At 38.8% G+C, this 12,866-nt stretch overlaps 1 protein-coding gene across 3 annotated transcripts in view; it reads right to left on the bottom strand.

The window, feature by feature from the left end:
* The window catches only part of macrod1 (mono-ADP ribosylhydrolase 1), a 317,841-nt gene that overhangs the window by 19,379 nt on the left and 285,596 nt on the right, over positions 1-12,866 (bottom strand). For 2 of the 3 annotated variants that reach the window (XM_057851203.1, XM_057851202.1), the window contains one exon: positions 2,144-2,265. The exons of the other annotated variant lie outside the window; for it this stretch is intronic. In XM_057851203.1, the coding sequence (XP_057707186.1) occupies positions 2,144-2,265 (122 nt within the window). The remainder of the gene's footprint in view (positions 1-2,143; positions 2,266-12,866) is intronic. 3 annotated transcript variants of the gene reach the window in all.

Here is a 12,866-nt window from a genome sequence, read left to right as displayed (position 1 = left end):
CTGTCGTGATAAGAAATTTTAGTAATGGTAAATGGTAAATGGTGTTATACTTATATATTTTGTTATGTACTTCCCTGATCTAAGTACATGTAAGGCCGAGACTTGAATGGAACAACACTTCTTTATTCAGTGTGCTTCTCATCATATATGTCACAGAGACATAACAGAGATTCCTTTTTATACTGTAATACCACACCCACAGGAAGTGCACACTATGGCAACAGCAGTGTGACATAAATACGTCACATCTCCTAGGCGATATATTGTCTCATAATTATTCCTGATATGTGATATTATTGTGAAATTTTTTTTAAACAATTCAACCACTAATGTAGTGACAATACATCCAAATAAATCACCCATTCAAAAGCAATAATGAATTACAGGCTAAAGTGGTTAGCACATTCTTTTTTTTCATTAGCCTCAATGTAGCAATGCTACCATTGTACAATGTTTAATATAGATGTGTTTCCTATTTAGTATGTCTTCATTTTAATTCTACGGTGTGTTGATGACCAATAAACATCTGTGAAAGGAACTGGAGCCTCATATGCCATCAACACGCACGTGTTCCGAGTGCGTTTAGCACACGCACGCACAAATGTATGCATGCACGCGGCGATAAATCGCAGCTGGGAAAATTATTTAATAATTTTTATTTACTGTGCGACAAATGGACTTGTTGCATATCGCGACAGGCTTACTGTGGACCCTCTGTATCTCAAGACAGAGGGGTGTGGATGTTTTTTTTTTTTTTTAAAGCAGTCAAATTCTATCTTCAATCCCTTGACCAACTGGCTCTGTCCTTTTCTCACGTGCATTTGGGCTCAGTGACTGCAAGCTTTATCATTTAATCCATAAATACACATTGTATTAGGTATTGCAGTAATCCAAAATAATTGTATGCATTTAAAAATTGCATTTGTTTGGCTTGGCAGGCCTCTGACAGATGCTCAGGAAATGTTAACATCATGTTCCGTTTTCTAAGTCAATCTTCACGAAATGGGCCCGAACAAAGCTTGGTTCCCAAATACTTTGGAATTTCTCCTTTTTAGTTTGACTTCAGCAGATCCGCTTGTCTCTCTATAAGGTGTGGTGTGACGTCAACGTTTATTCGTCAGTATCCTGGTAGCCTCCCTTTTTTCCCTCCTCGGACAAAACTCTTTGTCTCTTTTGTTGCCCTGCCATCTTTGCAGAATATGCGCGAAAGCGTTCGCATCGAATAGTCTTTATAATGAATGGGGAAAGGGGAAGTGACGTATGCTGTCAAGCAGTCAGCACATTTGTAGTTTTTTTTTTGTGTGGCCCTCAAAATGAATTAGTGCTGGTGAAAGCGATACACTCCCCTAAGGATATAAAAGAGGTGTCTTTCAAGTAGTTGTCAGTTGACATATTATCACAAATGTTATGAAAATATTTTTTAAACATTGAAAAGTTCCATAGTGTTGCTTTAAAATCTGCTCGTTTCCAAAGCATTTTGACTTAGAAAAGTGATTGCAATTTTAACAAGGTCACACACTCATTTTTAACTATGGAATTTTAAATCTATGATAGACCAGCTACACTCCAGCTTCCTCTAATGTTCCCAAAAACTGCATGCTATGTTTATTGAAGACTCCAATTGTCCATAGATGTAACTGTAATTGACTAGTGACCAGCCAATTACAACAAAAATTGATCAATATAGAAATATCTATAGCTGTGATATACTAGCAGGCATTAGTAATTGATTTCATTGTAGTATTTTAACGCAATTTTCGCCACGCAAACAGTTCAAAAATTCAAAACTTTGTTTTGTATGACTGTTGAGTCTTCATTTTCACATAGGTGTTTTGTTTCGACTCTGACACCTCACTCCTTCAGTGTTTCATAAGTGTTTCATAAACGTGTCACACAAGTCAGCAGCACCCCACTCAAGCTTCTCACTCCTCTATCAGCATCTTTCAGTTGGAGTGTAATGAGAGGAATCTGTCCAAACGCCTTGGAAAAGCGCTATATAAGTATAACACCATTTACCATTACCTTCTTTCTGTCTACTTTTTTTCATCCTCCATTCTTAGACACTGTTCCTATTTCTGCACATCTTTGCTTTCTGACAACACTAAAACTCACTCAACCAAACTGACATTTTCTTTCATCTTACCACTGAGCGTGCATTGTTCTCCGTCGCCTTCCGCAGGCTGTTTTCGTAGCACGACCTCAGAGCGCTCCTTTCCGCCTCTCCGACGACACTTTGAACAATCGGCCCCACCGTATGGATTACATCTATAAGCATGTGATAGCCACATAACAAAACACAAAATGGGAATTAATGCATGGACCATTGCACTGATCATTTTCAAAGACATTGTGCCAGTGCATACTAGGAGTGGGAACCTCTTGGTACCTCACGATACGATACGGTTTGCGATACGAAGCTCACGATAACGATGATCTGACGATATGGCGATAGAACGATTATCGATACATTGGTCAGGAAATCATTCTAGGATATTCTAAACACAACCAATAAACAGAAAACAAGCTTCTGCTGTGAATTGGAATGAGTTTATCACGAGTTGACGTCCAATCCATTTGAAGTGGGAGGGTGGCAGCAAATGAACATTCGTTCATTCGCTGCCATCCCTCCTACTTCAAACGGATTGAACGTCTATAACCGTCAGTAGCAGCCAATGCCAGGCAATGAGGTAATTTGGGGCCATTTAAGGTCATTTACCTGTTGATTTTGGGGTGTTTTATGGGTCACCTTCTGTTCATTTTGTGTTACAGAACAGGAAGTGACCTGGGAATCACCCAAATGAATAGGCAGTGACTCAAACTCTACAGGAAATGACCTGAAAATGCCCTAAAATGAACAGCAAGTGACCTATAAATGCCCTGAAAATCTGACAGAATTCGGCCTGTCGCGATAACAAATTTTAGTGGGCGATAAATTCTCTCATAAATTATTGCGATATGCGATATTATTTTGCCCTCCCAAAAAGGTTTTTTTAACCAGTTTACAATAACACAGTAAGAATACAGTATATATTAATAATACTAAGTAATATTAAGCACACCCATTTAAATGCAATAAACGTTTACTCTTAAATTCAAAAACTTTTTAAGAAATCCCAACTACAAACAATAGAACATGCCTCTTTTAAGTAAAAGACAACAATATCAATACCGCACAGAAACACAGAATAAATAAAATGTCCTTTTCAAGGAAAGATAAAATTGCACTTCAATAACTTAAGCATTTAGGCACAGAGGTATAAAGTTGTAGTTACACAAACAATTGCACTTCAACAACAACAGAGAAAAACAGATTGATTAAGCAGCAGTAACAAAAATTTGGCTTCACTAAGCCTAGGTTCATACTGCAGGTCTTAATGCACAAATCCGATTTTTTTTGTCATGTCTGTTTTTTGGCGTGCCTGTTCAGACTGTTTTTGTCCATGGAGCTCGTTCAAGTATCACACATACGCATTAATTCGCAGTCTGAGATGTGCTCAGCAAAGTGAACGCATGCGCAGAAACGTCAAACAAATGACACATGCTAGCTGTATGTCATTCCAGGGTGGTCATATTTTGATTTCCAAAAAGAGGACACAAATAACAGACATTAATAATCCACGTTTAGACCTATATTCAAAGTTTATATGGAATGATAGAGCGCATACACGCACGCACATAAGCCTTGACTTGTGTGCGTGAAATGACGTGGGTGTGTCAATTTGCCCCGTCTTGCCCATGTAAGCAATACCGAAATATTGCTCATTCGGCACATAGAATTAAAATCGAAAATTGTCAGGCTTATCCTTTTCTTCATTTATTTTTTTAATGACTGTGTTCAAGCCCGCTTCGTGCATAATAGCAGAGTTCAAGCTAGAAGCTAATGCACAGCTACATCGGGTGGGGACGGGATTGAATAAGCCCAGTCTTCTTCCGTTAGCCCTCGTCTTTTCTTCGGGTTAATTACTTCCATCACAATGCTATCTTGTAACTGTCAATGATACTGATGATGATGACAATAAACAACAATAACAACATTGCTCCCGTCCTGCCTGCCGCTTTCGCTTTGCTGATGTCATTGCTGCATGAATTCCGATTCGGGAGACTTGAAAGTTTAGACCGCCAGCCACATTCTGAAAAAATGTGGCCCAGATCGGATTTAGACCACATACGAAAGTGACCCAGATCGGATTTGAAATGCTCTACTTCTATGCGACTTGCCACGTTCAGGCCGTCAAGTTAATGCCTCACTCGAGCCGGAAAAACACGAAAAAATCGGATTCTTGCATTAAGACCTGTACCTAGCCTTAGGCTAGGTTCAAATGTGCAAAACAAACATACCCAGAAGTCAATAAAACAGAGTGAATCCTCATCTCAGCATATTGCGCTGTTGGTAACCAGGAAACCGAACTTTAAACAGCACGTCCGCCGCACATCTGCTGCACGCACGCACGCACGCACGCACGTAGGGCGATAAATCACAGCAGGAAAATTACCACCTTCATTTTAATTTACCGTGCGATAAATGGAATTATTGCATATTGTGACAGGCTTAGACAGAATGACTGTGAATGCTCTGGTTTCGAATGAACGAACGTTCCCAGTCTAAATGGATTGGGTGTTGAGCACCGTCAAGGCAGCCTTAGAGTTAACTGGGACACTATTATGGTGGAAGATTTTGGTAACAACTTGTTGGTTCCTTTTTTTTTTTTTCTTTAATTATATCTCGATTCTTGCAGGAGCATATCGATAACCTTTTGGGATACAAAATATCACGATATATCACCATTACGATATTTTGTCACACCCCTAATTAAGGGTGTAACGGTACATGTATTTGTGATGAACCGCTTCGGTACGTGGTGCTCGGTTCGGAACGGAGGCGTACCGAACGAGTTTCTGACGTAATGTAACCCTTACTTTTCGAGGCTGTGAGTCGATCGGGTTACAGTTTCTTTGTGTAGATTATATTTACTCCATCTTCTCTACTATAATGAGGAACAACACGGTAGGACAGCATAACCCAGAAACGTCAACTGCGCGACAACGTGGCCGCCGCGAGAACGCAGTGAAACGCGGGCTTTAAAGTCAATCAGCCAATGCACACCAGTCGCAGGGCGGCCGCGTGTTAGACGCGTCCCAGAAGCGGCTACTACATCACATTTGTAAAAAAAAAAAAAAACGAACAATAAAATAAATGATAGCCCATTTAAATAAAATAAATTGAAATGAGCTAAAACACCTGTAATTAAATAATAAGAATAATAGATCCTGCTTACACAATTAAATTGATTAATTTCTGTGTGGCGCTTTAACATGAGAAAATACACCAATAAAGCTTTTGAAAACCGTTAATAAGAAAAAAAAATGATTAATTGAGGCATTTCATTTGTAAAATACATGTTAAAATTGTCATTGGGATTGCTTTTCTCTTTAGCACAGGACTTTTTTGTTCTTTCTTTCAGAAGAAAGCTGACCAATACGAGGGGTCTGGAAGGCAAACTGTTGTAGAATTATATTTAAATACCCGCTACTTTTTGAGCAGAATTTTAGCTTTGTATAGGGTAATGTTCCTATTGTTGAAAGCACAAAGATGTGTAATAAACAACTAGCACATTTATATTTTGCATTTTGTTTTCTTACTGTACCGAAAATGAACCGAACCGTGACCTCAAAACCGAGGTACGTACCGAACCGAGATTTTTGTGTACCGTTACACCCCTACCCCTAATGTATACAATGTGAAAGCAGTGCTTTTCCCCAAAGGCATGTACTTCCAAGCTCCAGTTATTTTGCTAGTCGCCTTCCCTCAGCTGTTTAACTCTAGAGGTCAGAAGAATCCCAATTATATCATGGCATTTAACTGTCAGTACTTCATTGCTTTGTATGTTTCAATGCTACGCCACATTTATTGCATTTTTTTTGCAGCAGTGTTTGTTTTTGTCAACGATGACGATAAAGGAAATATTTTGTCAACGAAAATTTTTTTTCGTGATGATGACAATTTTTGGGAGACAAAAATATAACGAGACGGATGCCAGTTTTTGTCTGACGAGATGAAAACGAGATGAAAATTGGCCATTGTTTACGTCATAAGTTCACAATGAGCGACATTATCTTATCGTATGTGTAGTTAGCATGCATCATAGTAGTGTTTGGTCGTGTCACTCATGTGATGTGTTGCGCCCTCTCCGCCGTAAGTTTTGTTTTCTTATCTTGCTAGATATGCTATGATGCTTTAGCCTTTAAAGGTCTGTGGTGAGTGCTCATCACACACTAAATGTAACTTGTAGCGTTACCATTTAGCTTGTGAGTGTCGTCTTAAACTGTTGGAAAACTTTTTGTATACTGTTTTTGGCTTTTAGTTGAGTTTAATTAATCAAAATAATATGAGTATAGTAGTACTGTAAACAGTACTGTTTTCTGCTGAAGGCCCTAATACACCAGGGAGGTCTACGGCACGAAAATGTAGCAGCCGCGTCAACGCAGTGAAACGCGGACATTAAAGTCAATCAGCCAGTGCACACCAGTCGCAGTGCGGCCGCGTTTTAGACGCGTCCTAGAAGCAGCTCAACGCGTCGGACTCAAAAAGAGCGGCATAGTTTATTATTTGACGCAAGAAGCGACCCTCCTGCTTCAATACTATTAGGGTGGAACGGACAGACCAGACGTCACTCGTGTAAAAATAAGGTGGATCCGGTTGATTTTCAAAATAATATGCAATTAAATTTATTAATTTCTGCATGGCGCTTTAACTTGAGAAAATCCATCAATAAAGCTTTTGAAAACCGTTCATAAGAAAAAAAAAAAGATTCATTGAAGCATTTCATTAGTAAAATACAAATGTTAAAATCTGTCATTGGGATTGCGTTTCTCTTTAACACAGGACTTCCTTTTTTCCTCTTTCTTTCAGAAAGAAAGCTGACCAATACGGGGTCTGAAAGGCAAATGGTTGGTGTATTATCTTTATATGCCCGTTACTCTCGCACGATCTTGCAATCCTCGTGTGAACCGAGCGAGCCGCTCCACAGACGCTTTGCTCGTAAAACGCGTCCTATGGAAATTAGGGTCGAGCGTCAGTGGTGCATTGGCGCAGTGGTAACGTTGTCACACCGTAGACGTGCCTGGTGTACTACTGAGGTTGGTGTATATTATCATCGCGAAGATGGTGATGTCCTTGTAGACTCTACAATTACGTACTTGTCTCTCAATGTTCATTCAAAATTTTCAAAACCTTTATTTATTTATTTGTGGACTAAAACTTTTGAAGTTTATAGACTAAATCATTTTGAGTAATTATCGACTAAAACAAGACAAAATTTGTCTGAGTTTTCCTTGACTAAAACTAGATGAAGACAAACAAATTTTCAAATGACTAACATATTATTAAGACAAATATTTTTGTCCAAAAGACTAAGACGTCAATTAAAAGGGCTGCCCAAAACAACACTGCAGTAACCTAAGTTATGTCTTTCAGGGTCCCCTAAACGTTACCTTGAAAGCCACTGGTCTGAATTAGGCTAAAAGTCCAGAATTACTATTAAGTATTTGTGCGCTTCTCAAATTTCACTTGTTTGCATGTTTTGCCCACTTCAATGTTTAAGATGATCAAACAAATTAACTGTATCAAAGATAACATAAGTATACTGTATATAAAAGGTCATTTTAAATAGTAATTGTATTCATTGAGGGAAACCAATGCTATTTAATGCTACCTTTGTCAAAAAGTAATTGTCCTCCTTTACCAATCATTAATTAACTGCTACTATTGGCTCATGACATTTATTGGAAAATTGCTTTCATTTCCACTGACCAAACCCAAGCTTGATTAACTCCAATCAGTTTAATCAAGGAATTAAGTGGCTTGGCAACATTGCAAGGCTTACTACAGAAATTGTTTCATTTCATTGTCTGCAACAACAAAAAATGTTCAAAAGTAAGAGAATTGCTTTGATTAGTCATTCAATACCACCTTTTTTTTTTTTAATGAAAGCAGCTCATCGTAGAGGTGTTCTTCATTGCAAGGAGAAAATTCAGATATACACTCGTATAGTGTTTTTAGTTTGTGCATTTTAAAGTTTAACAAAAAAACAAAAAAAAATCACACACACTGGGATAATAGAAGAATGATAGATTTAAAAGCTTTTTCATCTTTTTGCTCTTGTTAGCTCTCAGCTTCTTTCCTGTGCTAGCAAGGCCATCGTAGGCAGAAGTTATGGCCCTATCGCAGCTGCATGCTTTCCATTTTGGTGTGAGCCACACAAGTGCACAGTAAAAAAACAACCTATAGACTTTACACAATAAAATTAAGGCAACAATTTACACTCAGTTTGATAGTGTAAAGTTTATTCAATTTTACTTAGTAAATATTACCTAAATGTGTCAAAAATAATATACTCAAATAATTCGGGTAAGGTTTACTTGACCTTTTGAAACATTATATCACTTAATACCTATTAAAATTGGGTATTATTCACTCATTATTGTAGTGTATTTATTATTTATTATAAATATTAATTGAAGATCAACTTAATTATTACTACTGTAGATAAGGTTTGTTTTACCCTAAAGTCACTGCACACAAGAGAAACATTTGTTTGTCAACTGTTTATTATTGACAATTCGCTCATTAAATTTAACATTTAACGAATAGTCTGCCAAATATAAATTGCATGCAAACATTTTTTCCTCATAGTATGAGTTCAAGTACAGTATTAACTGATGAGTGAAGAACACGAGGGCATCAGTCCAAAATAAGTAACATACAAACACCATGAGTTTAAGAACAGTTTTAACTAAACAGTGAGCAACACGAGTGCATCAAGCATCTTTTCAGTTTGAGATTACAAATAAGGCAAAAATGCTGTTTGAAATAGATGTTTGAACCCCATAGCAAGTACTTCCTATCGTTTTGCTCGTATTAGTCAAAAAAATACCTATTTAAAAGTTTCTCCCTCTTTCTGCTTTCCATAACATGCAATGCGGTCACTCAAACTGTTGTGCATCATGTAGGCTATGTGTGTCCCACAGAACACCATGGGGGCGGGGGACGTGCCACTCAATTATACTGAAGGGTGAAGCGTTTGACAAGACTGTCCGCTGTAACTGAAAAGTTGATTAGAAAATAAGGTTAATGGTTCAAATTAAGCCACATAATTACCAGCAACACATGTTGCTATGCTCTGAAGAATATTGTTAGCTACCTGTCAAGAATGGCTGTCGTAAGCCAGGAATAGAATATAAAAATATTTTTACTGTAGCGTTTTTTTAATTTAACACACAGCATACAGGGCTTGTTAATGTTTTCGAATTGTCAATTTTAAAAGAAATAGCAAGTTCAAATTTACCTGCAACTGTACGATGCCATTCAAGTTGGAGTGTCACCCCAAATGAAAAGGTCCTCCTTTCAGTTTCAAAGAAGACGCGTTGGCGCATGCAAAACCTTGAGCACACTCCTGATATTTTTGGGTAGATATTATATTGTTTGTTCAAGTTGATGTTTTTACTGATTAAAATTCAGTGAAGAGAGTTAATTTGAACCAATTTAATAGTTTAACAGTTCACTTGCTTACCTAAATACTTTTATTATAATTTATACAATTTATATGGATCATAAGTACTACCCACAAAAATCGTTTTTCATAGTGTGCCCTTACAGGGTGAAACAATGATATTTTTTTTCTCAACACAAAGTAATCTATATGAACTGTTTTCATAATGAAACTGTACATTAACCCATTACCTAATCACATTAAGCCAAAGAAATACAAAAAAAAAAAAAAAAAAAATCATTGAATTCCGCCAAGAGAAAAAAAATGACAGAAATGAAGCATTATTCTTCCAAAGAGCATGAGTGCCCTCTAGTGGAGAAAATAGTTCCCAGTTTGAAGGGTGAATAGTTCCTTCATAGTTACTATTATTAATTAAAAGGATCATATCTCTGCTTTTCCGTGGTCAGTCGGTGCCAAATAAAACCTGGGAGAGAGTTTTAAATCTGCGCTCTCTGTCAAACACTTCATTTTTTACGGTTCTTTAATGACACCACGTGATTGAATAGGCTGGTGTGATCATTGAACGGCAAGCTTGTGTCTGATTAGTATAATGGATTTATGTGATTATTGTTGCGACGTCTCTTTGGTGAAATTGGTAGCTACTCTAGGCATCGCTAACAAAATATAAATAAATAAATCTAATATGTAGAATTGTGACGGCCCTGGCCGTTTAACTGTTGTTTTATTTTGAGAAGCCTCCAGTCAGCTGATTGTCGCCTCCATCAGCTGGCCCCCTCCTCTTCTTCCCAGCGTGACGTATGCTGATCGACATCGAACAGGCAGACGTCGTGGCCGCTGCTGATGGGCCACTGAAGGACGCCACCAACTTCAAAAACCAGCCGCTGTCAACGCTCTGCGAGGTCGCATTGACAGCATCCGTGCCACGCTCCTCCTCGCCAGATGTTTGCTCGCCATACATTCACTTTGGCATTTGATCGCTAGTTTGTTATACTCCTGCTTTTTCTGTGAGGTCTTTTGTGTTTTGCATTATTGGATTGTTTTTGTTCACCACTGTAAATAAGAGCACCGAAGCAGTAGGGGTAAGCCGATATTTCTGTTCAACCCATTTTCTCGTGTTTTGTTTATGTTTTGTTTGTAAGCCAGGGTAGTGGCTGTCTTTTTGTTCTTTCTTTTTGTATGAGCAGTGTTTAGTTAGCGGGTGGGGTTTAAGTGTAGACTCCTTATGTTTGTTGTTTTGGCCTGGGCTTACCCTGAAGCCAGCGTCTTCCGTATTTTGTATTCACTGTGAATTGGATTTGTGTAAATAAATTGTGTCCATTTGTAGACGTGTGGCTCGTTTTATGTTACGCCCTTAGCGACCCGTTAGTGGGACGTAACAAGAATAAAGTGGAAAAATGTAACGACTCTTGTGTAGGCCAAGGTGGTGGAGTAAGAGCAGTGTTTTTTTTCTTCAAAATCTACTCAAGTAAAAAGTATGACTTAGTAAAACTACTCTTAGAAGTACATTTTTCTCGAAATAAATGTAACAGAGTACATGTAACGCGTTACTACCCACCTCTGCCTATATGTTATGATTTAAAATTACCGTATTTTTCGGACTACAAGTTGCACCTGAGTACAGGGGCGGACTGGTAATCTGTGGGTTCTGGAGGATCACAGAACGGCCGGTGCCCTGGACGGCCGGCGGCCGCCATTCATTATGCATCACTGTTTTTATCCCCCCTATCCTCTGATTATCTACAGTTCGCATCCAATCCGACAGGTGGCAGCAATGCGCCTGGTTTTTCACCGCCAATCTGATAGACTAGGAACGACGAAAGCACAGAGTAGCCTTCATTGGTTCCTTCCTTGTGGAAGCAAAATAGCAACGAGTGTTAATGCACAATACGGGGCCGGATGTATGGGTGGGCCAGGGTGGGCACGGCCCACCCAGACGTGAGTCGTGCCCACCCAATAAAAATGTCGGGAATATCTACTGTAGCGTCACATTGGATATAGAGAACGCACGGAGAGTTGGTCTCACCTACTTTTTTATTGCACAATTAACGGTTACTGTTGGCCGCAACCACGCTGTTGTGAATTCCCTGCTGTGAGGGCTGGACAGCGAACTGCCTCGCTTTGGGACAACTGCGTTGTTGCACATGCGCAGAGTATTCTAAAAAGACCGCGGTTGAGGAAAAAAAGTTCGTCCTCGGCCGATAAGTAAGTTATAATGTTCTCCATATATACTGCAATCATATATGTGATGCTTGTGCTTATATCAGTACTCTTTATTATTGTTTGTAGTTCGTAGCACGTTAGCTCCGCTCGTAGCATTCTATTGCTAACGTAGCGCCTAGAGCGTGATAATATATGTACAAGTTGCACTGTATTGGATCGCTAAGGGTACATCCCGAAATTAATCCCATTCAATGTTCAGATTTGAGATCGTTGTCCATTGTGATGGTAGTTTTCTGATTCATTTAGCTACCTAGTGCTTAGCTTGCAGCTATAGCAGCCCTCTTGTTTGTGGGAATTGCCATTTATTATTGATGGTTAATTGCTTGTCCAATGTGGACATCTAGTGGTCATTTTTTGGATAACGCCTAGTTCGGTTTAGGCTGGAATTCATTCAATTCATTTTATTGTGAATTGTACATGTTATTTCACTATAATACGTTTATTGATGTTTTTCTTTATTTCTTTTTGATACACAAACCACACACTTTCAAATTAATGTCCAAATGCATTTAAACGGCTCAAAGGAATGAAAAAACTGTAATTTAATTTCATCAAACCAACTGAAGTTGCTGCATCTTCTCTGACCGGAGGATTAGGTCAATTATATTCAGCCGGCAATGTTTTCACCGACCCCCAAATCCTCACACACATCGAACAAGCATTCACCAAAACAAGCTGTTTTTCCAACCTCGTTTGTTATCCGCGCGCTTCCTCTCACTCCTCCAGACACATTCTCGCAGTCGGACATCCGGGCATTAATGACGTCACCAGCCACAACAAAGCGTCGCCATATTGATATGGGGGCAAAAACACGAGTCACAAGCAGTTGCTCTGTCCTGCATTGTAGTACAAACGCGTTGAACTTTTGTCTTATTTGCGGTCTTTTTTTTCCCGTCGGAATGACTAAAAGTTGCCGTGTTGCGGGTTGTAACACAAGGAAGAGTTTGGAGCCGCATTTGAAATTCTTCATTCTTCCTCGTGAGAAAAAAAGGACAAGCAAATGGATGAAGCAATTAATCGAGGAACAGTAAAAGAAGACTGTTCCGTGGACCATTCTCGCCAGTGGGAACCTAAATCCAGGCACAATTACATTTGCAGCCGACTGCTGCTCTGATCGGTCAATCGGTATATTATTGG

Source organism: Corythoichthys intestinalis, chromosome 11, assembly GCF_030265065.1.
Source record: "Corythoichthys intestinalis isolate RoL2023-P3 chromosome 11, ASM3026506v1, whole genome shotgun sequence".
Taxonomy (NCBI): domain Eukaryota; kingdom Metazoa; phylum Chordata; class Actinopteri; order Syngnathiformes; family Syngnathidae; genus Corythoichthys; species Corythoichthys intestinalis.
Note: the sequence above shows the minus strand (reverse complement) of the source record. Positions and strands in the feature narration are given on the sequence as shown.